This window comes from Dryobates pubescens, chromosome 27 (assembly GCF_014839835.1).
Source record: "Dryobates pubescens isolate bDryPub1 chromosome 27, bDryPub1.pri, whole genome shotgun sequence".
NCBI lineage: Eukaryota > Metazoa > Chordata > Aves > Piciformes > Picidae > Dryobates > Dryobates pubescens.
The window spans coordinates 6,926,116-6,953,139 of NC_071638.1; the positions used below are offsets into that span (position 1 = coordinate 6,926,116).

General features: G+C 49.6%; 1 protein-coding gene across 1 annotated transcript; it reads right to left on the reverse strand.

Annotated features, from left to right (window-relative positions):
- Positions 1–14,179: 14,179 nt before the first annotated feature.
- NDUFA5 (NADH:ubiquinone oxidoreductase subunit A5) lies at positions 14,180–18,348 on the reverse strand. Its single transcript, XM_009896158.2, has 5 exons — positions 18,280–18,348; positions 17,685–17,729; positions 15,643–15,759; positions 14,882–14,947; positions 14,180–14,314 (listed from the first exon to the last, which is right to left on the reverse strand). The coding sequence occupies exons 1-5, from the start codon at positions 18,298–18,300 to the stop codon at positions 14,213–14,215; spliced, it is 351 nt and encodes a 116-aa protein (XP_009894460.1). The 5' UTR covers positions 18,301–18,348; the 3' UTR covers positions 14,180–14,212.
- Between the last annotated feature and the right edge of the window lie 8,676 nt (positions 18,349–27,024).

Here is a 27,024-nt window from a genome sequence, read left to right on the forward strand (position 1 = left end):
GGTAGCAAGGCTCCTCAGGGGGATCTGCACAGGCTGGATCGATGGGGCTGAAAAGCACGAGCGTGGAGTCCAAAGGCCTAATCACGTCTCCACTGTCACACATCCTTCCTCAATGTAAGAAAAAGAAATGAATGTGTGTGCCGTAGTCACTCTGCACAAACCGAATGCTGGTCATCACTGGGGGACGTACGAGTGCTGGGGATGCCAGCAACACCCCCAGACCAAGTTATTCTGGCCAGGGGCAGTAAATGTAAATGCTTTTGGAAAGACATTTGTGCCCTGGAGAGACCATCTTGAAAACAGACCTTTGGAAACGTAATCACTGCCCTGTGCTTTTGTTGCCCACACTGATGCATGCGTGCTGCCTGTTGCAGTAAATGCTGCTCTGCTGCATTAGCCTAGAGAGCAGAAAGCAGCTACCCTGTGCCCAGGCAAAAGGGAAATAGCAAGTCCCTGCCCAGCAATTTCCATGCCTTCTCCAGCTGTCTATTGCAGTGGCACTCCAAAAAGCGGAAGGCTGGAGCTCCATTAGATAGAGCTTGGCAGAGGTGATCGATGCCAAGGGAACAAGCAGCTCAGTTCAGAGCAAGCCTGTGCATGACCGCAGCTCCTTGTCTCGGAAGGGCCGCAGAGCTCACATTGCAAGCCCCCTGAAGAGCACTGCCTCCTCTGGCTGTGGCTAGACCTCATGTCTTCCCAGCGACAGCAGACAAGGAGAGAAAGGCAAAGCGCTGCCGCTGAGATAGTTCTCTTCTGGACCCTCTCTGCCTGTTCTTCCGCAGTGCCTCTGCATTGGCAGAAGAGCCCGGCAGGCCTCCCAGGCCCTCACAGCCTTCCTCCAGGAGGTCAGCTGCTCTCTACTCTCGACTTTCTGCAGGAGGAAGAGGAGAGGGGGACCATATCTAGACACATGAGGGACTGTCTGAGTTTGTGCTGGGGCCGTTTGGCCCTACCATGACATTCCAGCCCCTAGCCCTATGGGGCAAATTGATCTGGGGCCATAAATGCCCCTTTCCTGAGGGGTACATTGTGGATTCTGGCTTATACAAATACCTATCAAATACAGTGGCTTACACATTAAGCATAGTGACCTACAATACCAAAAAGCACTATAGGAACAGTGTATACTGTGATTGGGAACAGTCAGCATGGCTTCGCCAAGGGCAAATCCTGCCTGACAAACCTGGTGGCCTTCTATGAACAGGCGACAACATTAATAGATGAGCGGCGAGCAACTGACGTCGTTTACCTGGACCTGAGCAAAGCCTTCAACACTGTCCTGCACCACATCCTGGTCTCCAAACTGGGTTTGATGGGTGGGCCACTAGATGGATACAGAACTGGCTTGATGGCCGCACCCAAAGAGTGGCTGTCAATGGCTCCATGTCCCAGTGGAGGCCAGGGACAAGCTGAGGCCCTCAGGGATCAGTCCGGGGACCAGGCTTGTTCAACATCTTTGTGGGTGCCATGGACAGTGGCACTGAGTGCACCCTCAGCAAGTTTGCTGACGACACCAAGCTGCGAGGTGCAGCAGACACGCTGGAGGGAAGGGATGCCATCCAGAGGGACCTTGACAGGCTGGAGAGGTGGGCACAAGCCAACCTCAGGAGCTTCAACAAGACCAAGTGCAGGGTCCTGCATCTGGGTCGAGGCAATCCCAGGCACAAATCCAGGCTGGGCAGTGACTGGCTGGAAAGCAGCCTTGAGGAGAGAGACTTGAAGCTCAACAGGAGCTCTCAATGTGCACTTGCAGCCCAGAAAGCCAATCAGATCCTGGGCTGCATCAAGAGAAGTGTGGCCAGCAGGTCAAGGCAGGTGATTCTCCCCCTCTCCTCAGCTCTGGTGAGACCCCACCTACAGTACTGCCTCCAGTTCTGGAGCCCCTATTACAGGAGGGATATGGAGGTGCTGGAAGGTGTCCAGAGAAGGGCCACGAGGATGATCAGAGGGCTGGAGCACCTCTCCTAGGAGGACAGACTGAAGGAGTTGGGGCTGTTCAGTCTGGAGAAGAGAAGGCTCCCAGGTGACCTAATTGTGGCCTTCCAGTATCTGAAGGGGGCCTACAAGAAGGCTGGGGAGGGACTGCTCAGGATCTCAGGTAGTGCTAGGACTAGGGGGAATGGAATGAAGCTGGAGGTGGGGAGATTCAGGCTGGAGGTGAGGAGGAAGTTCTTCACCATGAGATTTCACTCCTCCCCTCCCTTTGGACACAATCAGAATATATATCCAAGGTTAAGATGGTGCCCTGCTCAAAGCACAGCCACTCACAATAGGTTAAACAGTCCAGAGAGCATGCTAGCAACTCAGTACTGCAATCCCAGAGTTGATTTGCTGCTTTCCCAGGCTGTCTCTACCCCTCCTTGCAGACAGGGTGATTTTTCACTTGCATAACAACTTCAATCAGAAGATCTCAAAGTATGTGGGTTCTGGCTTATACAAATACCTGTCAAAAGCACGATATGAAGAGTGCATACAAACCACACAAACCATGCAGCCATGAACAACGTGTTAACACAAACACTGCAGAGCAGCATACGCTCTGAGCCCAATACTCTGCTGCCTTTTCAGTGAACCACCCCCTGACTGTTGATGGGTGTGTCTCCAGTGTGGCACTGAATTCATCAAAGTGGCCATGGGGCTTTTCAATTTCCCATCCCCAGATGTAAAGGGGTCTCTGTGGCTGAGAGACAGGGTTCCTCAATATGGAGGTTCTCCCTTGCCAGGCAAAGCTGGCAGAGCTGAAGCAGCTGTCTTTGAAGGCAGGAGCAGGAGAGCAGACTCGGCTCTGGCTTCCGGTGAGCTTTCTACCATAGAGCTGCTTTGCCTGGCTGCTGCTTTCATTCAAAGCTTGAAGCACTGTCCTTTTCACTCGAGATTCCTTCAAACATCTTGTGAGGGGCTCTGCACTCCCAGGGAAATAGAATCATAGAATCAATAAGGTTGGAAAAGACCTCAGAGATCATCAAGTCCAACCTGTCCCCCAACACCTCATGACTACTAAACCATGGCTTCAAGTGCCTCATCCAATCCCTATTTGAACACCTCCAGGGACGCTGACCCCACCACCTCCCTGGGCAGCCCATTCCAATGGCTAACAACACATTCCGTCTTAAATTGAGGGGCCCAGAACTGGACACAGTAATCAAGGTCTGGCCTGTGGTTTTTTGGTTTGTTGGTTTTTATTATTTTAAATTTGATTTTTTTTTCTTTTTTTTTTTAGAAACAATCCTAGCTTTATTTTCACAGACTCGGTCGCAGACTCAGGACCACAGCAACAAGGACAGCGGGAGGAGTTTTCAGACACTGTATCCAGTCAGGCCGCCCTTGCCGATGATCTCCCCGATGCAGACCCAAACCAGCACCTCCGTGGCCAGCAGACCATTCCTCAGCGCGTCCCGGCTGGTGAGCTGTGCCAGCCGGCCACTCTGGAAGCTCCTGACCAGCGCTTTTGTGCTGTCGATGGCCCGCGGGATTGATGTCGAGGGTTTCGGGGCCTTTTGGACTTTCAGTTTCAGGCGGCACGGTCCCGGGCTGAGGCGAGCGGCGATCGCTCTCAGGCTTCTGCGCCTCCGTGCGGGGAGCGGGCGGCGAAAGCCCTTTCCAATGCATTCCTCACGGCGACTGCTGCGCGGGCGGGATCGGTGCGCTTTCGAACGCTGCGGGCAGTTGCCTCGTCCGCAGGTCAGGGACAGAATTGCTTTCTGCCTCTGCGACTCCCCTTAAGGAGGCAGTCGACTTCGTTTGCAGCACCCAGAAATGATAAAGCCTCCGATTCTGCCTCCATCGTTTCTCTTCAGAGGAGAAGTCGCTGGTCGTAACTTTGCAATTCCTCTAGCACAGTAGGACGCAAGTGCCCATGATCACAGCATGCAGGCTGCTGGGCTGGCCAGCGCTCTCGGCCAGCTTTGGGAAATACGTTCCGGAGTTTTGCAGTTTTGTTTTGCCCAGTCTAAATCCGAGACTGTTGGTACACCCCCCAGTTCTTGCAAACTACGTTTCATTGGGCATCCTGCTTGATTCTGTGCCACTCTGGAACTGCCTCCACTTGCTGATGTGGGTGGTGCTCCCCGCAGAAGGACCTGGGGAGAAGAGGAAAGCCATCCTGAGTGAGGAGAGGTGTCAGGGCCTTCCGTGGTGCGGGAGGAAAGGGGAGAGGAGTTACCTGCACTAGGCAAAGTACTGGCTTAGCAAGAGGGTTAATGTTAGGGTGAGGGTCATGGCTACGCTTATGGCTCTGACTCTAGGGTTCGGGTTAAGCAAGGAAGGCTGTGGATGTCTTAAGGAGCCTCAGAGCTCTTCTTTGGGGAGTGGGAAGTCTCACAGGGAATTGCTTTCTGCTTTGCCTGAAGCTGGCAGGCAGAGGAATGAAGGTAGGAAGGCGCCTGTGTGAGGGCCAGCTGCCCTTCCCTGTAGCGTCCAATGTACTAGGTGACACACCCAGCCCGTGTGGCACAGGGGAGATGGAAGCTGACATCACAGCCTGTCGCACTGCCGGTGATGGTGGCCCCACTCTGGCAGCAGATGCACTACCGTTTGGCAGAGCACCTGCCCTGAACGCCGGGCCTGCACAGCCAGCCCCACGCCTCTGAGCAGAGAATAGGATGTGGCCACAGCTGAGTCACAGTATCACACAGTATCACTAAGGTGGGAAGAGACCCCAAAGATCATTGAGTCCAACCTGTCACCACAGACCTCATGACCAGACCATGGCACCAAGTGCCACGTCCAATCCCCTCCCAAACACCCTCAGGGATGGTGACTCCACCACCTCCCTGGGCAGCCCATTCCAATGACGAATGACTCTCTCGGTGAAGAACTTGCTCCTCACCTCCAGCCTAAACCTCCCCTGGCGCAGCTTGAGACTGTGTCCACAGATCCACCTGGCAGACAACAGCCCTGTGCAGGAGCCTCTCTGGAGCTGGTGGGGGCAAGACAATTGTCCCCGAGCTGTCTGCAAGTGCTGGGCTTCTTTTGTGGCTTCTGGGCTAAGCCCATCCAATGTTCCCTCACACAAGGTCTGCATTGATGGGAGAGGCACAGCAGCAATGGCTGGGCCGTGCTGGGTAACTCTCAAGGTGGGAAAAGGCAGCAGGGATCGCCGATGCTGCAGAAGGCTGTGGGGCCAGCACGGACCAAAGCACACAGTCCATGTCCATGGTGCTGGGCAGCTGGGCAAGGGCAGCCAGCAAGGAGGAGGTGTGGGCCAGGTGCTCCCAGTCCCTGGGCCCAGCTCCTAATGCTGCTCCCGAGAAAGGGAGAGGAGAATGAGGGAGAGGCAAAGGAGTGTGGAATCTGCCGGTATCGAAATTCAAAACCACCTCTACTGTGGAGGTGGTGCAGGGGGATCAGGGCCAACACTTGGAGATGCTGCACGATTGTTCCTTCAGCGGCGTCTTCTGGGTCGGGGTGGGCTGTAGGAAGCAGCTTCCTCTCGACGCTGCCGGCGGGACCTAGCACGCGCCTGCACAGGCCCTGGGGTGCTGGACTGGCTGGCAGGCTCATGCGCTAGGGAGCTGCCCCGGTGGTCTGGTCGTGTCTCTCTGGTGGCCCTTGAGCTACGGCTCTGTCGGTTCAGTGAGCTGCAGGATGGCTCTGGCTCCTCCAGCAGCCCCTCTGTGGAGGTACTGCTATGGGTGTTTGCTCTTGGCCTGCAGGACCTGCCACGCTGTCTTCTGGGCCGCCTACAAGGAGGAGCTTCATCCTGACCCTGCAGGTGGGAGGCACGTCGTTTCCTCCTCTGCCGACGGCTGCTGGACCGGCTGCCAGTCGCATGCGCTGGGGAGCTGCCCCGGTCTCCTGATGGTGTCTCTGTGGAGCTGCTGCTGCTCTGCGAGTCCAGCGAGCTGCAGGATGGCTCCTCCAGCAGCTCCTCTGTGGAGGTACTGCTCTCGGTGTTTACTCTTGGCCTGCAGGGTCTCTCAGGGCGTCTTCTGGGTCGTCTGCAAGGAGGAGCTTCATCCTGACCCTGCAGGTGGGAGGCACGTCGTTTCCTCCTCTGCCGACGGCTGCTGGACCGGCTGCCAGTCGCATGCGCTGGGGAGCTGCCCTGGTTTCCTGATGGTGTCTCTGTGTGGCTGCTGGTCTCAGGGCCCGTTAAGTTGTGGGATGGCAGAAGCAGTGCCTGGCTGGAGGATGCCACAGCTGCCGCCTGGCTAGGGGCATCTGGCTCAGGAAGCTGCAAGCTGCCCCTGGATTCTGTAGAGGAAAGCAGAAGGGTCAAGGGCACATCCGCCAGCTCTGTGGCAGCATAGGCCTGTGCAGTGCCACCAGCCCTCCCGGAGCAGAGAGACTCGCCCAAGCTCAGCCTGGGCCCTGCTGCCAGCACACCATTGTGGGGTTGGGGAGCAGCTGAGTGCTTTGCCTCTTACCTCTGCTGGGGCCAGCACAGCTGCTGCACTCCCAGCTGTTGGTTCTGGGCCTCAGATGGGAGCATCGCCTGTGGGTGCCCTCAGCAGCACAGGAGCTGCACAAGAGCAGTTGCCAGGGCCTGGGGAAGGAAATGGGTTCATGGCAGTGAGGACAGACTGAGTGTAGCACCGGAGCATCTGGCAGAGCTCTTGTTCCTAGCGCTTCTGCTTTGAGGCCTTAGCCAGAGAGGGATCCTGCACAAAGTAGAGCCCCAGGTTGCAGCTTTGACAACTTACCCATCTTGCTCTGCCTGCTCCCTGCCTCCTGGGCAGAGGCACTCGCTGGCATCACAGCGGCTGTGCCTCTGAAGTAGTTCTTCTAAATCCTCCTGGACTTCCCCGAATGGCAGTCTGGTAGAGAAAGGAATATTGATGAGTCCCTGCTGCCATCCTGGCATAAGGCAGATGCAGGCCATCCTTGTTTGCCTGGTTCTGCCCTGTTTCCAGCTCCTCTGCGGCGCTGAGGCAAGGAGTTGCCACAGAGCCGAGAGCCAGGACAGTAGGGGCAGGCCCTGGGGTAGCACAGTGCTTGCACCTTCCTGCCTTGTGAGGTGGATGGAAGGACACCAACCTGACAGGGATTCGGATGCCCATGTGGAGCATTTCTGGCAGAAATTCACTCCAATCCCTACACGCTGGGCAATGGAAATGCATCAGGCCAGCATTCAGAGCTTGTCTCTGCAGGAGAGATGTGAATAGCATGAGTTAGGTCCTGGTGCTGCTGAGCACCTGTGGTCTCCTGGGAGCGAGGGATGGGCTCCTACCTGGATACATTCCCGATGGAACCATGCCTGTTGACACGCCGGGCACACCATGGTCCTGTAGGACGTTTGGTTGTCTACAGGATCCGTGCAGATGAGGCAGGCGGTGTCCTCCTCTGGAACCGCCTCCACTTCCTGACGTGGGCGGTGTTCCCTGCAGAAGGACCTGGGGAGAAGAAGAAAGAGCCATAATGGGTGAGGAGACAAGTGTCAGGCCCTTCCAGAATGCTGGAGGAAAGGGGAGAGGACTTAACCGCACTAGGGAAAGTACTGGGTTAGGGTGAGGGCTAGGGGGAGCATTAGGGTAGTGTTAGGGTGAGGGTTATGGCTATGCATAGCAGTTTTAGGGTTTGTGGAAAGCAAGGAAGGGTGAAGCTGTCTGAAGCAGCCTCAGAGCTCTTCTTTGGGTGGTGGGCAGAATCACCATGAGATGCTTTCTTCTTGGCCTGAAGCTGGCAGGCAGAGGAATGAAGGTGGGAAGCCTCCCCTGTGAGGGCCAGCTGCCCTTACCTGTAGAATCTAAAGTACTGGGTGGCACACCCTCCCCGTGTGGCACAGGGGAGATGGAAGCTGACATCACAGCCTGTCTCGCTGCAGGTGATGGTGGCCCCACTCTGATGGCAGACACAGCACTCCTGTAAATGGCAGAGCAACTTCCGTCAGCCTCGGGGCCTGTGCAGGAGGCTCCCCGTGCCTCTGGGTCAGGGCGCTGCTGGCTCACAGCCCACATATCCCTTTGGCAGGCACAGTTCCTGTGCAGGAGCCTCGCTGCAGATGCTGGGAGCAAGACTCAAAAGTCTGGAAGGTCAAAAGAGCTGTCTGGAAGGGCCAGGAATTCTAGCTCAAGCTGTGGGCTAAGCTGCCACAGCACTCTCCTGGCACACATCTCACTGATTGTCTCATGGCCTCACCTTCTGTGCTGCCTGCTCAACTGCCTGTTCAATCTCCTCCACGCGAAATATCAGCGCTCTTCCGTTCCCAGTCCAACGTGTGAAGAAACCTCGTTGGCAAAAAACTGCAGAAGAGAACAGACAGGGAGCCATTGAGGAGAGTGTGGCAGGGAGTGCCTGCAGGAGAACGGGAGGCAGCCCCCAGGGAACTCACCAGGCAAAACAAATGGGCACGGACCCCTTGCTGATTCAGGATTTCTCCACAGATATCCTGGTCAGCCTCTGCCTGACGGCACAGCATGCATGCTGGAGAGGAGAGAGCAAACACCAATAGGAATGAGCACTTCTGGAGGGCTGGGGGAAGTGTCCCTGAGGGACTGTCCCCAAGAGCCTGCTCTGTTCCTGCCTGGCTGGCTGCTGGGCAGAGCTGCAGGGCTTGGAGATCAGCACGGAGGCACAGGGTGTCCCAGCAGGTGCCCACTGGTCAGGCCTGAGCCCTGCTTGCTGAGGAAAGGAGGGGCTGTGCCCTGGGGCACTCTGGGGAGCTCCTTGCCTCCCTCTGCCATTCCTCCCTCAGCCCTATGCTCTGCTGACCACCCTAACCATTATTGCCCGGCACAGGCTGCAAAGGGGATAACTTTGCTCACCATGCTCCATCTCGTCGAGCGTCTCCTCCTTCCTCGCAGACAAGGCACACGTCAACGGTGAGCTCTTGGAGAGTTCCTGTCCCAGCAGTGCTGAGCTGTCTCCTCCAAATGCTCCTCTGCTGACTCTGAGAGAGAAGCAAGACATGCCGGTGAGCTTGGAGAACAGCCCCAGAGCCCTGAGGTGCAGGGGCTCCCCTCCTGCCTTGGCAGCCCCTTCCCTCTCCCACCCTCTCCTTACCTCACCAAGTCGCAAGGATGCAGGAACTGAGCCCTGCGCTCCCTTTTGTAGGCTTTCCCCCTCCCCTGTACCAGGGACGGTTGTGACGTCATCGCCGTGACATCACCACGACCATTGTGACGTCATCACTGCTGGCCCCCCTGTGCCACGCCCTCGGCCACCTGCCGCCCTCTCTGACACAGGCAACACCTCACAGGGGCTGATGTCAAGCGCTGAGGCAGGGGGCCGTGCCCTTGGCACCCATGTAAGAGGGTAGCAAGGGCAGAGTCAAATGCCAGCTCCCCTGGGACAGTTCTCGAGGGTGGGCACCGGTGGCCAAACGGTGCTGTTCAGGCAGTGCCTCTCCAGCGCCCCAGCTCTGGCCAAGGCAACTCTCTGCTCCTGGCCCTGGCATGTGGAGCACTGCCAGCAGCTCACAAGAGGCTCCCCTTCCTCTGCACCGTGCCAGCAAGGCTGCAGCCACAGCACTGGCTCTGGGTCTGGGCTGCCCACTACAGGGGACAGAAGGGACCCCTGGGCCTGGCACAGCCTCTGGCATCCCATCCTCTCAGGTGCACTTGCTGTCTGGGTCAGAGCACAGGACCTCAGGATGGTACCTAAATGGGGCAGGTGGCCACACTTTTGTCCTGACCTCCGTAGTGCTTTGCTGATGTGCTGCCTCCACCACAAAATGCAGCAGGAGCACATGCTGAGGAGTCACAATGGAAACGGCCTTTCTGCAGGGCAATGAACTGCCTTGCAGAGGCCAATGTGAGCCTTCCCTTCATGGGATAGGAAGCCGCAAGGGACTGGGGGGCAGTTTTGGAGGCAGTGGGAGGGAGAGTTGATCTCTTGGAGGGTAGCAAGGCTCCTCAGGGGGATCTGCACAGGCTGGATCGATGGGGCTGAAAAGCACGAGCGTGGAGTCCAAAGGCCTAATCACGTCTCCACTGTCACACATCCTTCCTCAATGTAAGAAAAAGAAATGAATGTGTGTGCCGTAGTCACTCTGCACAAACCAAATGCTGGTCATCACTGGGGGACGTACGAGTGCTGGGGATGCCAGCAACACCCCCAGACCAAGTTATTCTGGCCAGGGGCAGTAAATGTAAATGCTTTTGGAAAGACATTTGTGCCCTGGAGAGACCATCTTGAAAACAGACCTTTGGAAACGTAATCACTGCCCTGTGCTTTTGTTGCCCACACTGATGCATGCGTGCTGCCTGTTGCAGTAAATGCTGCTCTGCTGCATTAGCCTAGAGAGCAGAAAGCAGCTACCCTGTGCCCAGGCAAAAGGGAAATAGCAAGTCCCTGCCCAGCAATTTCCATGCCTTCTCCAGCTGTCTATTGCAGTGGCACTCCAAAAAGCGGAAGGCTGGAGCTCCATTAGATAGAGCTTGGCAGAGGTGATCGATGCCAAGGGAACAAGCAGCTCAGTTCAGAGCAAGCCTGTGCATGACCGCAGCTCCTTGTCTCGGAAGGGCCGCAGAGCTCACATTGCAAGCCCCCTGAAGAGCACTGCCTCCTCTGGCTGTGGCTAGACCTCATGTCTTCCCAGCGACAGCAGACAAGGAGAGAAAGGCAAAGCGCTGCCACTGAGATAGTTCTCTTCTGGACCCTCTCTGCCTGTTCTTCCGCAGTGCCTCTGCATTGGCAGAAGAGCCCGGCAGGCCTCCCAGGCCCTCACAGCCTTCCTCCAGGAGGTCAGCTGCTCTCTACTCTCGACTTTCTGCAGGAGGAAGAGGAGAGGGGGACCATATCTAGACACATGAGGGACTGTCTGAGTTTGTGCTGGGGCCGTTTGGCCCTACCATGACATTCCAGCCCCTAGCCCTATGGGGCAAATTGATCTGGGGCCATAAATGCCCCTTTCCTGAGGGGTACATTGTGGATTCTGGCTTATACAAATACCTATCAAATACAGTGGCTTACACATTAAGCATAGTGACCTACAATACCAAAAAGCACTATAGGAACAGTGTATACTGTGATTGGGAACAGTCAGCATGGCTTCGCCAAGGGCAAATCCTGCCTGACAAACCTGGTGGCCTTCTATGAACAGGCGACAACATTAATAGATGAGCGGCGAGCAACTGACGTCGTTTACCTGGACCTGAGCAAAGCCTTCAACACTGTCCTGCACCACATCCTGGTCTCCAAACTGGTGACACATGGGTTTGATGGGTGGGCCACTAGATGGATACAGAACTGGCTTGATGGCCGCACCCAAAGAGTGGCTGTCAATGGCTCCATGTCCCAGTGGAGGCCAGGGACAAGCAGAGTCCCTCAGGGATCAGTCCTGGGACCAGGCTTGTTCAACATCTTTGTGGGTGCCATGGACAGTGGCACTGAGTGCACCCTCAGCAAGTTTGCTGACGACACCAAGCTGCGAGGTGCAGCAGACACGCTGGAGGGAAGGGATGCCATCCAGAGGGACCTTGACAGGCTGGAGAGGTGGGCACAAGCCAACCTCAGGAGCTTCAACAAGACCAAGTGCAGGGTCCTGCATCTGGGTCAAGGCAGTCCCAGGCACAAATCCGTGTTGGGCAGTGACTGGCTGGAAAGCAGCCCTGAGGAGAGAGACTTGAAGCTCAACAGGAGCTCTCAATGTGCACTTGCAGCCCAGAAAGCCAATCAGATCCTGGGCTGCATCAAGAGAAGTGTGGCCAGCAGGTCAAGGCAGGTGATTCTTCCCCTCTCCTCAGCTCTGGTGAGACCCCACCTACAGTACTGCTTCCAGTTCTGGAGCCTCTATTACAGGAGGGATATGGAGGTGCTGGAAGGTGTCCAGAGAAGGGCCATGAGGATGATCAGAGGGCTGGAGCACCTCTCCTATGAGGACAGACTGAAGGAGTTGGGGCTGTTCAGTCTGGAGAAGAGAAGGCTCCCAGGTGACCTAATTGTGGCCTTCCAGTATCTGAAGGGGGCCTGCAAGAAGGCTGGGGAGGGACTGCTCAAGATCTCAGGTAGTGCTAGGACTAGGGGGAATGGAATGAAGCTGGAGTTGGGGAGATTCAGGCTGGAGCTATGTGGAGGCCAGCTGCTCTCTACTCCAGCAGCTCAACTGCCATGCCACGCTGAGGCCTAGTGGGAAGGCACTGGGTGCACACAGCTGCGGAAAGCCACCTGTAGTTTGTCAGAAGAGCAGCGGGTTGTCCAAGTCTGTCCAGCCATCCAAAAGCATTTCCTTGGGGCTTTGATTGCTATTCTTCTTTGATTTAGCCCTCTAGCAGTCTGACAGCTTCCACTTGCCCTGCAACCACACCTTCTCTCCTGCCTGCATGGGAAGGTTCTTGCTGGTCTCCATCAGGAGGGAAATCCGCTCACTTGCCAGGAGTGTCCCAGGCCCCTCGTTAGGCTGCCACAGAGTACAGGTGGTGCTTTTCCTGTGAACAGCTTAGGATGGGACTCGAGCCCTCGGCAACAGGTAGCGCTCTGACTTGCCTGACCTCTGGGGACTGAATTCCTTACCAGGGCTTTGCAATGGCTCTTCAGAAGGGTTTGTGTCATACATTGCAAGAAGGAAGCCTTCCACGGGTGCAGCAGCCATCATGTTGCCCAACAGGACCCACAGCTGGGCAATGCTCACTGGCTACTGGAGAAAGGCAAGCCAGTGACTCCATCACGTCGCAAAGATGAGATGACACTCAAGTGAACATCCAGAGCTGTCACTAGCCTAAGCAAGGAGGCCAGGAGATCCCTATAGGTTCTAGCCTTGTCCCCGACGAAACACACTTGAAGCATGTCAAACCTGGCTGTGGCTGTGGCAAGTGACTCCTATAGCTGAGCCAGCAGGCATATGGTGGGTGGGCAGTCACAGTCTGCATTGCTGAGGGAAGGACAGCAGCACTGACAGGGCCAAGTAGGTTCAAGCAAGGCAAGGCTTGAGCAAGGCAAGGCATCTGGATATCAGCCTGTACAGAAATCTTTTGTGAGATTCGATTGGGCCAATAGGGCAACTGAAGCCAGCACACAGTTACCCTAGGAGAAGGGCTCATTGTGGCCTTCCAGTATCTGAAGGGGGCCTACAAGAAGGCTGGGGAGGGACTTCTCAGGATCTCAGGTAGTGCTAGGACTAGGGGGAATGGAATGAAGCTGGAGGTGGGGAGATTCAGGCTGGAGGTGAGGAGGAAGTTCTTCACCATGAGAGTGGTGAAGCCCTGGAACGGGTTGTCCAGGGAGGTGGTTGGTCCCTGGAGGTGTTGAAGCCCAGGCTGGATGAGGCTCTAGCCAGCCTGATGTAGTGTGGGGTGTCCCTGCCCATGGCAGGGGGGTTGGAACTAGATGATCCCTGTGGTCCCTTCCCACCCTGACTGATACTATGATACTACTATGATACTATGATATCATGTGCAGTGGTATTCATCATGAACATTAAGCAAACTGCAGATTTACCTTTAAAAGTCCAAGAACTTTATAAATGGTACTGAAAAAAAATGAGTTAAGGCAATCTTGCACAGTATCCTTAGATCTAGTTTGGTTACTTCACTTGGGACTTATAATCTGAATTTACTCTATTATTAAGTAATATTCAAGGTCTGAATCAATAACATACAGAGAGATTTATAGAGTATAGAAGTTCATGTGCAAAGCCTTTGTATGGCCCAATACCAAAGTTTGTGCCATGTGTATGATGCTAAGTGCAGCAACCTACCTGCTAACCAAGAAAACTGTTCCTGCTGTCACCTTGTAGTCTTCATTCTCCCCCCTATCCCTCCAATCTTGGGTCTTCCCGGAGTGCATCCCTTGAGCCAGAATTAGTTTATGTGGGCAGCAATGTCAGCCACTTCAAGACAGCGATTCAGTCAAAACCTAAAAAAAGCCTGCTGGTTTTTTGTAAGCCTAGTTTTCATTACATCAGATTCCCCATCTCAGTATGTCCAAAGGACAGCAGTGGCTAGCAAAATCTACACAACCAAAGCTGCGAGAGAAGGCTGGGATCATCCTTTCTACAGCTTTGATGTCGAATTCAAACAGCCTACCGGATGAGTATTTCTTAACATACAGATTAGAAAACCAGCTTGTCGTGAGGAGCAAGTATCCTGCTAATCATAAATTACAAAAGGAAACCAACCAAAGGCTGTACAACAGCTGAATCTTCTTAAACTCTTTCTGCAAGAAATTGGAAGCAGTCCCTAGATTGCTAAATATAAGTGGACACCACAACAAAACATGTTTTTATGAAGCTACTATCTTTAATTTAAAGACAACTGTCAGTGACAAGAGATTAATAAAGAACTGTTGGTTGGGTTTTTTTTTAAACTTTCAAGAGGTTGTACCATTTTGAAAATTATATTGGCCATTTCCACTGGTCAGCAGGAGGTTCTTCAACTAGAGGTTCCCATGGTTTCCACTGCATCATCTTTCTTGCCAAGGAAAGCTCATTTTCAGCCTGTTAATAAACAACATAGAGGAATTCTTCAATTCTATACTACTGCCAAAGTATTAAATCACCTGTATTTCAGTTCACCATCTTAATCACTCCCTGGCATGGTCACAGATTACCAGGAATTTAACCTATAAAGATCAAAAAGAACTCTGGGGGTTTGGGATTGTTTTTCAAAAACATTGAATCATCCCCAAATACTCAGTTTGTTCAAACAGGCATTCCCAATGGCTGCTCCGTCATGTGTTATGGTCTGTCCAGATTATCAACCAGCATTATTAAATCATCTTCTGTGCTTTCCACCAATTTACCCTCTGTAAGAAGCAGTATAGGTCTGCATGGTATCTATGTAAGCATAATACAGTAAACAGGTGTTGTGTAAGACTTTAGCATGATCATACCAATCACTCCGTGACAATTAGTTTTCAGATTCTGGGGTGTTTTTTCTGATTGTTCATTTTGCAGCAAAGGAAGGGAGGGAAAACCACCAATCTTCCAAACAGAGGCTCAGCCAAAGAAACAAGGGAAAACACTATTCCCTTTTGTACCTAAGCTTAAGTTTCTTCACTTTACCTGTACAATGACTTCTTCTATGTGACCACTATTCAGTTTGTCCTCTAGTTTTTGCACATCGGTTTCCTGTGTTATTGAAATATATAACAATATTTAGTTGCCCAGATGAACCATGAAATCAATCACTTAACCAGATCACACTCTGCTCTTCCTCAAAGTTACCAAACTAGCTGGCTTCTGTCACTTTACATTATCAGAGAAATCTCAGACTTTTCTTACTGTAAAGCAAGCATCAAACTCTCACTGATAAATACAAAACCCAAGTTCTAGTTGATGATATACAAAGAAACATTGGCAGCTGAGGGCTTTAGTAGGGATCTCCAAATTCAATTCTGATCTCAGCTTTTTATAAAATGATATGCAACCTTCCTATTATTACCTTAAACACACAACAGCAATATTGCATAGTTTTAATACACCACAAAGTTTTAAAATGACGAAGGCCAGAACTGTGGTGAGAGCATATGCATTTTTGGGTGAAAACTGTTGAGATTGCCACTCCTCTATGAATCTAAAAAAAAAAATCCTCTTTTCTTCTGATTTTCACAGATAACATCAGGAAGAAATGAGTAATTCTTTTTCATTTTCCATCAAAATAGTCCAGTCAACAACAGAAACATACCTCAAGACTTTCAACAACTACTGAAGTGCTATCTGACATTTACATATACTCCCAAAAACAGGCAGTTGTTTTGAAAAGCATTCTTCTCATCCTAAAAATCTGTCCATGTGTAGCATTTATGAAGCAGCACTGTACTTACCTTTTGCACCAAACTGAATCGCTCATTTACAATCTGCTCAGTGTATTTCCTGTATGCTGCATCTTTGGGAATATTCTGCAGGACCCCAAGGATTTTTGTGTACAGTATTCGCAGGCGCTGAAGTGATAAAAAGACATGGTTGAAACACACCACTAGAATCATTTAACTTCTTAACCTACTGAACATATCAGCTAACTTTCCACGGACAAAATAGAGGGTTATGGTATTCACTCCAGAAATGTAGGATTAACAAAAGTCTGAACCACAAACCCTGTCTCAGGTAAGATGGCTTTATCAGCCCTGGGAAGTTAGCAGAGACAGATTCCTCAAAGAAAAGAAAAAAAAACCAAGCAAGCAAGCTGCAATCTGAAAATGCAAAATAGAAATAGCAAAAGCTGAGTTTCCAGTACTAATTGTACTTGTTTTTAAATGAGTTAAATTCACGTATAAACCATTAGCTTCTGCAAAATTACCTGGGAAAGATATAAATAAGCACATAAGCTGAGAAGGGCAACAAAGCTGGTGAGCGGTTTGAAGCACAAGGCCTGTGAGGAGAGGCTGAGGGAGCTGGGGTTGCTTAGCCTGGAGAAGAGGAGCCTCAGGGGAGACCTTATTGCCATCTACAACTACCTGAAGGAAGGTTGTAGCCAGAAGGGGGTTGGTCTCTTCTCCCAGGCAACCAACACCGGAACAAAAGGACGCAGTCTCATGCTGTGCCAGGGGAGGTTTAGGCTGGATGTTAGGAAGCTCTTCACAGAAAGAGTGATTGGCCATTGGAATGTGCTGCCCAGGGAGGTGGTGGAGTCACCATCACTGGAGGTGTTTAGGAAGAGACTGGATGGGGCGCTTAGTGCCGTGGTTTGGTTGATTAGATGGTGTTGGATGATAGGTTGAACTCAAAGGTCTTTTCCAACCTGGTTAATTCTATTCTATTCTACCAAAGCATAAAATGATTATATGTTTGGGGCACTTATCCTCATGCTGGTGCAAAGTTCTGAGTCACAGACCAACTTAAATTAAACTACACCTTTACACTTTTTAAAGTTGGGATTTAAATATAATAAACAACAAGTTGGGGGGAAGAAAACACAACTTTTGGGATGCATTTTCTCTGGGTGACTGTATCCAGCTGAAGAAAAAAAAACCAAGAAACAAAGAGGGAGCTGACACAGAATCTGTACTTCAACTTAATTGTTGATTTCTTTATTTTGGGCTTTAAGCCCCTGAAAAAAAACACCACAGTAATAAGATCATCCAGAAGGTGGCTTACCTAGAATCACCTGTAGAGAAGAGTAATGATTGTTTTTTTCAATGGTTCTTTTTTAACAATGTTCCCAAGTGGCAAAATCATTTTTCAAATAAAACCATTGCACAGTGATAAATTTCAAAGTGGAGAAACTGAAGAATTATTGAATCAATGAGGTCCTTTCAAAGCTCATGCCTTCTGAATGAGAAAGCATGATGTGGTAAATATAGTTTCACCACTGAACCTGAGGTGGTAAAAATAAAGTAACAAAGTGTGACAAGAACTGTGGTTCTGAAGAAGCAACAAAGTGCTCCAATCTCAACAGCACTTGCCATCACAGGGCCTTGCTGTGGCTTTGTACCACAGCAAGGTCTATGGTGTAAGACTAGCCTATCCCTTTAGTACAGCTGTTTCAGTACTTCTTGGAAACACAACATAGCAAGGCAGCAAAAGTTCATATGCCTGTGAAGGGAAAATTACATTTATAAAGAACCAAATTTCAAGAATTCTTTACTTTTGCATCAGATATGGGAGAAATCAAACACTGGCTCATAAAAGGAGCAGTGCAAGAAAGATTTTATTTTTTTAATCAGCAAGTGTAACAAAAAAAATACACGTGCAAAATAACTCCAAATTATGTAAATGAAACCTTTAAGAATTTTCTTCCTTTATCACTTCAGAATATTTTTACACTTCCATTAATTTACACTTGACACAGGGCACCTCCACGTGCAAATACGTAACAAAAAGCTTTGTTAATGCTGACACTGAATACAGAACATGACAGACAACATACCTCATGAGGGTTTTCAGATACAGCCAATCCTACAAGTCCAGTGGTCTGCAGGAAGAGCATAAACATACTTAGCACACCTGAGCACCTATTTCCACCCAGATTATTTTGACTCAACATACCCCACACGGGGACCACTTGACGACATATGCCTCCTACCGCACATACGCGATCCCACAGATGTACAGGGGTTTAATCCAGCGCACACGGAGGGGAAGGAGAAAACGAGGAACAGGTGTGTGCGTGTGTGCTCTAACATCAGAAAGCGGCAGCTGAAAACCCTTCTCACTGGGGTGAGCTGCAGTTAACCCGCCTCATTCCTTCTCCCCAAACGATGATTCCGACCTCTACGCACACAGTTGCTGCCGTCTCCCGTAGGCTGGGGAGGGGAACCGGGCCCTGCGCTCCCTCTGGCACTTCTAGGCCCGGCGCTCCGCTCACTGTCATCTCTCCGCCCCCTGTCATCTCTCCGGCCCGGGCACCCCTTCCTCTGCCCAGAAACCCATCAGAGCAAAGCAGCGTGGGGAGAGACACACACACACAAAGGAGGAAAACACGGCAGACCACCCAGCTCAACGATCTCCGCGCGGCGCCTCACCTTCTTCAGTGCCCCCGCCATGGTCGCGATACGCGGCACCTCCGCCGCCCACCGCAGGACGCGGGGCAGCCGGGCGCATGCGCGGACGAGGCTCCGAGCGCATTCCGGCGCAGGTTAGAGGACATAGCGAAGGACGACGGACTGCGCATGCGTCACAGTTGCCACCGCTACGGATCCCGACGAGCAGGGTGAAGTGCGCATGCCCCAAGGCACGTGGCCCTACCCCTCGCAAGCACCACCTATGGGCGCCGGGGTAATGCGCATGCGCTTGGCAGGGTGCTGCCAGGGGAGTCTGGGGCAGCTAATACTCTGCCCAGCCCGGCAGTCACCACCGCTTCCTGCATATACCGGAGCTGGGAGGCTGCCACTGGCCCGGCCGTCATAGCTCAGTAGGCTCTCCCCGCTCTGAAGAAGCCTATCACCGTGATGTGGCTGCTGCTCTGGAGGGCAGGCGACTAGGCCCTGGCTGCGGCGCCGCAGGGCGGGGAGGCGGGGCGGGAGCGCCGCCTGTGTGGCGGCTGCCCACACCGCCTTGGCTGGGTGCGGCCTAGCCTCGTTTACTTCCCGTGTGTTGGGAGAGGAGGCGCGGCCTGTACTCTCAGATTTCTGCCCGTGAAACCATCGTAGGCTGTCTCACAGCGTTTATTCAGGAGCCGTGTCCGGTTTGCAGGTAGCCAAAGTTCGAGCCCAGTGCTTTTAGGTGGGATGGTCACGTGATAACGGACACTAAGTTCATGCCTTGCTGTACTTGCGCGGCATGGATTTGAATATCCCTTTTTAAGTATAAACGTGTTTCTTACTAGTGAAACTGTCTATATGAAGCTGCTTATGGCCGCCTGTAATCAACTAGCTGAACTTAGAAATTCCTGAAGGAGTGTTTAGAAGTTTGTTACCAGAAATGCATCATGCAGAAGTGTTGTGTATTGCATTTAGATTTTCAGCACGTTTCTTGCAATGGTGCAGTGTATATTGGCCTGTGTGCTATATGGTTGATAACAGTACTTCAAAATAGCTTTTTTTTTTTTTGCCAAATGATGGCTAACTATCTGCCAGTAGTGAGTTCTCAGAACTGCTACAGGTTTAGTTTCTGATTTGCTATACTATCCAAAATGTTTTGTTTAATTCAAGCTTCAGAGTTCACGTCAAAGCTCCCTTTTGTGAGTCAAACAATTCTTTCAAGAAAGCTTCAGGAGTATATTTGGCTGCTGCTAGAGCAGTCTTGTGAGATGTATACTTGGAAATAAGGCAGTTTATATCCACTCAAGCAGAAGTTCTGCTGCAGTATATGTGATCCAAATATGTATTAGCCTCATTCTTCCATGAAACATTTGTGTTAAGAGTTTGTGGATGTTTGTAATACGTGAATTCTACATTTTCTGGAATATGTATGTAAAAATTAAATACTTTGGTCAGTAAGTGATACAGTGTGTAACAGCATTTTTTATGCCTGGGAATGGGGTCTAATGTAGAAATGATGCAGAAGCTTAAATAAAATGAAAATATTACATTCTTTTTGAACAAAAACTATTAAAGGGATGTATGTACATACATTTATCAATCAGATCTTCCTGAGCTTGATGATTGTTCAACATCTTTGTGGGTGCCATGGACAGTGGCACTGAGTGCACCCTCAGCAGGTTTGCTGATGACACCAAGCTGCGAGGTGCAGCAGACACGCTGGAGGGAAGGGATGCCATCCAGAGGGACCTTGACAGGCTGGAGAGGTGGGCACAAGCCAACCTCAGGAGCTTCAACAAGACCAAGTGCAGGGTCCTGCATCTGGGTCAAGGCAATCCCAGGAACAAATCCAGGCTGGGCAGGGACTGGCTGGAAAGCAGCCCTGAGGAGACTTGGGGGTGCTGGTGAACGAGAAGCTCAACAGGAGCTCTCAATGTGCACTTGCAGCCTGGAAAGCCAATCAGATCGTGGGCTGCATCAAGAGAAGTGTGGCCAGCAGGTCAAGGCAGGTGATTCTCCCCCTCTCCTCAGCTCTGGTGAGACCTCACCTGCAGTACTGCATCCAGTTCTGGAGCCCCTATTACAGGAGGGATATGGAGGTGCTGGAAGGTGTCCAGAGAAGGGCCACGAGGATGATCAGAGGGCTGGAGCACCTCTCCTATGAGGACAGACTGAAGGAGTTGGGGCTGTTCAGTCTGGAGAAGAGAAGGCTCCCAGGTGACCTAATTGTGGCCTTCCAGTATCTGAAGAGGGCCTACAAGAAGGCTGGGGAGGGACTTCTGAGGATCTCAGGTAGTGGAATGGAATGAAGCTGGAGGTGGGGAGATTCAGGCTGGAGGTGAGGAGGAAGTTCTTCCCCATGAGAGTGGTGAAGCCCTGGAATGGGCTGTACAGGGAGGCCATGGTCTAGTCATGAGGTCTGTGGTGACAGGTTGGAATCGATGATCTTTGAGGTCTCTTCCACCCTTGGTGATACTGTGGTACTGTGGTTGAGGCCCCGTCCCTAGAGTCGTTTAAGACCAGGCTGGATGAGGCTCTGGCCAGCCTGATCCAGTGTGTGGTGTCCCTGCCCATGGCAGGGGGTTTGGAACTAGATGATCCTTGTGGTCCCTTCCAACTCTGACTGATATTATGATACTGTGATTTTCTATCTCAGTATTCATAAGTATTCTGGAATTTGTTGTTATGTGGAAGCATTCATATTCCTGCTATGAATTTAAGATGTGAAATTGTTTGACCAAGAAATTGTATTAAAAGAGCTAACAACAGTAGGGATCACTGTAACAGAATATGGCAAATAGGCAATTTCTGAATTAATGTGACCAGTTAGTAAAGAACAAAGAGCTTTACAATAGTGACAGAAATTAAAATCTTAATTAAGGGACTTGAGATTGAATGGGAGGAAAGAGCAATGAAAAGAAGGTTTTAATGATTGGTGGAGTTAAATATGATGCTTCCTTGAAGGGTGAGTTTTGCATAGTGAGTAAAATGTGATAGGAATTGTGTTGTGACTTTATATAGTTAATATTTTAGATCATTTTCCCTCTGTAATTCATCTGGCTTGCTCCTGATCTCCTAATTTCCATAACTGCATCAGAGAGACCTGGGGCTTCTTTCCTACCAAAATGACATTTTTGTGGTCCCTTTTTATTGGGCCACTCTGAATTTTTTCCCTTTTTTCTGATGACAGGAAATAAATAATAATAATTTTTAAAAATCCTGGTTACAGTAGCAGCACAAATTGTTTTGTGTGTGCTGGCTTCTTTAGCCAGTTGGCTCAGTGTTATTCAAACAGTAGTTCTGTTCAGACAAACCCAAGTGTGTAGCTATCCTTGCCACATCCTAGTGCAGAGTAGAAAATAGTAAATGGATGAGAGAGTTCTTTAAATCAGTCATGAAGTGACAAGGTAGGAAGTTCCCCAACGTGATTCAATACATAATTTGTTTCAAATTATAACAGTGCCAAGACCTAACAAGTGTGAGCAAAGTACATTTAATAATTGCCTGGTTTTGAAAACAAAACCCCCAAACCACCCACATAGCATTTCACAGTTTATTATCTGTTTAACACTGGAGACTCTGTTGGGAGCCTTATCCCAAGTGTTAATAATATACAGAGCGTAGGCATCCTAAGAAGGCCTTACTGTAGCTGTGACTTCTCTTCCCTTTTTTGTCTCACCAGTGAATTTGTCTCACTGTGAAGTCTTGCAAATTGCCATCTGTGATTTGGTATCTGGACAAGAGTCTGTGTTTACATGCATGACTTCTAACTTTACATGCATGGAATGTAATTGACCGATGGTTTTATACCTGGCAACTATCATAGTATCATAGTATCAGTCAGGGTTGGAAGGGACCACAGGGATCATCTAGTTCCAACCCCCCTGCCATGGGCAGGGACACCCCACACTACATCAGGCTGGCCAGAGCCTCATCCAGCCTGGGCTTAAACACCTCCAGGGACAGGGCCTCAACCACCTCCCTGGACAACCCATTCCAGGGCTTCACCACTCTCATGGGGAAGAACTTCCTCCTCACCTCCAGCCTGAATCTCCCCACCTCCAGCTTCATTCCATTCCCCCTAGTCCTAGCACTACCTGAGATCCTCAGAAGTCCCTCCCCAGCCTTCTTGTAGGCCCTCTTCAGATCCTGGAAGGCCACAATTAGGTCACCTGGGAGCCTTCTCTTCTCCAGACTGAACAGCCCCAACTCCTTCAGTCTGTCCTCCTAGGAGAGGTGCTCCAGCCCTCTGATCATCCTCGTGGCCCTTCTCTGGACACCTTCCAGCACCTCCATATCCCTCCTGTAATAGGGGCTCCAGAACTGGAGGCAGTACTGCAGGTGGGGTCTCACCAGAGCTGAGTAGAGGGGGAGAATCCCCTCCCTTGACCTGCTGGCCACACTTCTCTTGCTGCAGCCCAGGATCTGATTGGCTTTCTGGGCTGCAAGTGCACATTGAGAGCTCCTGTTGAGCTTCTCATCCACCAGCACCCCCAAGTCTCTCTCCTCAGGGCTGCTTTCCAGCCAGTCACTGCCCAGCCTGGATTTGTGCCTGGGATTGCCTCGACCCAGATGCAGGACCCTGCACTTGGTCTTGTTGAAGCTCCTGAGGTTGGCTTGTGCCCACCTCTCCAGCCCGTCCTTGTGTAAAGGAAGTGAACGAACTCAAAAGTAAACAAAATGTGTTCTTCATATAATACATATTTTACTTTTTTAAATTATATGAGAATATTTTTCTGGTTTTAACATCTCATGGCTAGCAGTAGCTCAGTGTCTCGGTACTGTTTCTGTCTGTTCATGTTGTACTGGTTGTTTTGGAGGTGTGCCACACTTACTTGGGTCACACTGGCAAAAGAAGTTGCACTGAGTATTGTTTATCATCATTAAATGGTTTTCTTGATCTTGTGTCCAAAGATGAGATGCATGTAGTGCCTTAGTTGAGCTTACTGTTTTATGGTTCTATAAATGCAAGTGAATCGTGGGGAATGGAAGAGTTCACAGTGTACAATTTCATTTCATCAGAACAGTTCAAGTTCAGTTGTTTCAGTTTGTTATGTTCCCTTATTGTCTGTTCATTTTGGTAAGGAAACAGTAGCTGGCTAAAATCAAATCAAGGCTGAGGTATTGCATCAGTGATATCTATACAGCTCCTTCTTCATCCTGTTTCTGTGATTTCACTTGTTTGGTACTGCTATTATTGATCTTACTCTTGCTTTACTTGGCCTTTGCATCACTTCTGTCCGTGATGCTGTGCCTCCTGCTTCTCTGCCCAATTTCAAGTTACTAAATCTACTTAAATAAGTATTACAATTGGCTGTCATTGAATCTATAAAGCTTTGCTTCGGAGAGAGAGATATTATAGTGTTTGGTGATGTAATATGGTGGGATCTACAGCTAGTTAAAGGCTAAACCTTTTCAGATTTGTTTTAATTTATTTAGATGTGTTACCAGATTTTAACCCTTGAGACTATGTTGGCAATTAATTTATTTTCTTAATGAGAGCTGCTGAACCAATGAGGGCACAGGCAATATTATTATACCATCCAGACCTCAGGTTACATTTGACGAGATTTTAGAGAAGTCATGTGTAATACTTTCCTGTGGGGCAAATCTGCTCATGTTACAGTTGCACAAGGTCAGACCTTAATTTATCTAGCAACTGTGTATTTAATTTTAGAAGCATCACAGGACACCTCAGCTCGCGGGGCACCATTCCTGGCTGTTCAAAATGCAGGCCCCAGAGTAACAGTGGCAAGATAATGGGTTGAAAAGGTGAGAATATGTGGTATGCTCGCCAATTAGACTAACAGAAATGATTTAAAACTATGATATTTAATAGACTGAGTCCAAATTTAGGCTGCTGTGATGTCTTTTATTGCTATGAATAACCTCTGCATGCCTAAGGGCCTTCTATTTATAGAGAGCAAATCTGGGATTGTCTAGTTTATTTTAAGGATAAGAAATTAGAATAACATTAACACAGAACTTTAAATGTGTTTAAAAGTGATGAACATGCTTCTCTCCAAGGATGGACACCACTTCCTTGATTAGCAAGAAGTTCAGATTTTTTTTTTCAGTGAAAAAAAAAACATTAACTTAAGAGAGCAAAACTTTTTTTCCCCCTTATTATAAGGAAAACAGCAGGAAGTAATAATACCTAGTTTTTCAGGCATAAATGGAAGAAAATATCAGACTACTCCAAATGGTGTTTAAGAAAAATATTGATAATACAAACACTTGTTTAGAGTAAGCATTTGGCACTGTTTCTAGTGATTTACTGCCTGAATCTGGTAATGGTGAAACTTCTGTAGGTGAATGGAAGAAGGTTTTGCTGCTGAGCATTTAGCCTTTTTGTTGCCACATCATGTAATGCAGCAGGGATGTCTCTGCTGCTGCTCAGTGTACCAGCCATGCTCTTGTGTTCCACGGTGATCCTAGTGGAACATCCATGCTTCAGTCAGATCTTGTTGCCTCAGCACAGCAGTGATATAGCAAATCAGGATCTCAAAGCATGTGTAGACCCCAGGCCATGTGTCCAGCACTCGTGCTGTGGTTAGCTTTTTGTGTTATACTTACTCTGCCATGTCATAATCCCTTGTTACCTTTCTAACTTTCTCATTTGGCAATATGTTATTAATTTTTGTGGCATCATTTGAAAACAGTACATAGAGCAATTCTGAAATACTTCTCATCTGAGACCTTTCTGGTTAAGCTTGTCTTCAAGCAGAGCTCTCTGTTGCCTGTGGCATTATTAGTTCTGGGGAATATAGCAAAGCAGAAGGTAGCTGACCAAATGGGTTTGGATGTTGTATGACTGGAAAAAAAGAAAACAAGTTTTTATGATTACAGGTAGACTGATTTCTTTCTCTGATTTTTGGGAGGTAAAATGGAGGTAGAAAAGCAATACTTTTTTTCCCCGAAAAAAATATCTTGGTAAATGACTCTCTGTGCTCTTAACTCTTCTGGGCATTGGTGACATTGGAGGGTATTGATCACCTCACAGGCCTAAACTGTATATGACTGTCTTCATAAAGATACTATAGTACACCAAACCAGTGCTTTTTCATGGAGTTGGCAAGGAGAGGACCTAAGGCTTCTATGTCTTCAGGAGTCCTTTCAGTTCAGGCTTTAGGGCACATGTAATATGATGGGCTATAATACAAGAATTTTCAGTCTCAATTTTCCTAGGGACAGCAATTTCAATAGGGCTTGCAGGGTATGAAGGTCCATCCACGTAGATCTGATAGCATAAGCATGATTCACTGAAGAGATACTTCAAAAAATTCAGCAGTGGCATGAAGCCTTCAAATGGAGGGCTTTCCAAATGCAAAGATGTGAAGAAAGGAGAGGTAGCGTCTGTTCATGCTTAAGCTGTTGCAGAGGAAATGTGATTATGAATGTTACACATTTTCCCTTACATTATGTCAATTAACTGCTTAGCCTCATTAGTAGCACCTCCCAACTGCCAGTGGAATGTTGATTTACTGTAAAATGCACTTTCTTTTTAGCTGATGGCAAGAAGAGGTTGTAGATGTGTTTATTGACATGCATTGCTAGTCCAAAATTGCTGCCAAAAGGACTTGTCAGTCTTGCAAACGGTTTGTATTCATGGGTAAAATGTTGGAAGCTTTCAAGTGCATCAGAATTGGATAAGTGTTCGAGAAAATGTGAAGAAAAATGCACAAAAGAACCTTGTCTGAGAATTCTCCTGCCTGTCGGTGAAGTACATTGACAGCAAGAGATGAAGAAGAGTGACTCAGCTTCGAGGCCTTGTTCATGATGAGAATTTTACATTCTGGCTGACAAAAAACTGGTGGCAGCATTTAGGAGAAAAAAAACCAACACAGCTGCTTTGTTCTGGGTTTTGGTTCTTTATGTGTCATTCACAATACATTAATACTACATTTTACGCTTCAAGAACCTACAGGAAGATGGTGTAAAGAGCAAGAGACCTTCCTATTATAATTTACTAGCAAGGTGTTTTGTTGTCGTGATATCACTAGCAAAAAAAGCGTAGTGAACCTAAGCCATAGTTAAAGTTGATATGAGCACGTTGAGTTTAAGCTGGTGACTCTAGTTAAAAGGTTTGACATACTCTGTTACTAATCCATGGAGCTTTCCAATTGCACTCACATCTTGAAAATAATAGCTGTCATGGCTTGACCATCAGGCAGGCTTCTCTAACCCAGCTGCTGTGAATGTCTGTTAAACTGCATGACTGCAGGAGTAGTGCGGAGACTCCAAAGTCCTTAGTCTGCTTTCCTAGGCCATGCCTTGGCAGTGCAATAATGCAAGATTTGTGCTTGTTTTGTGGCTTAGGTTTTTTGGGTTGGGTTGGTTTGTGGCGTCCCTCAGGGATCAGTGCTGGGCCCCATCCTCTTTAACATCTTCATTGATGATATGGATGAGGGGGTTGAGTCAGTCATCAGCAAGTTTGCAGATGACACCAAGTTGGGAACAGATGTTAGTCAGTTAGAGGGTGGAAAGGCTCTGCAGAGGGACCTCGACCGACTGGACAGATGGGCAGAGTCCAATGGGATGGCGTTTAACAAGTCCAAGTGCCAGGTGCTGCACTTTGGCCACAACAACCCCATGCAGAGCTACAGGCTGGGGTCAGAGTGGCTGGAGAGCTCCCAAACAGAGAGGGACCTGGGGGTGCTGATTGACACCCGCCTAAACATGAGCCAGCAGTGTGCCCAGGTGGCCAAGAGGGCCAATGGCATCCTGGCCTGTATTAGGAATAGTGTGGCCAGCAGGAGCAGGGAGGTCATTGTGCCCCTGTACTCT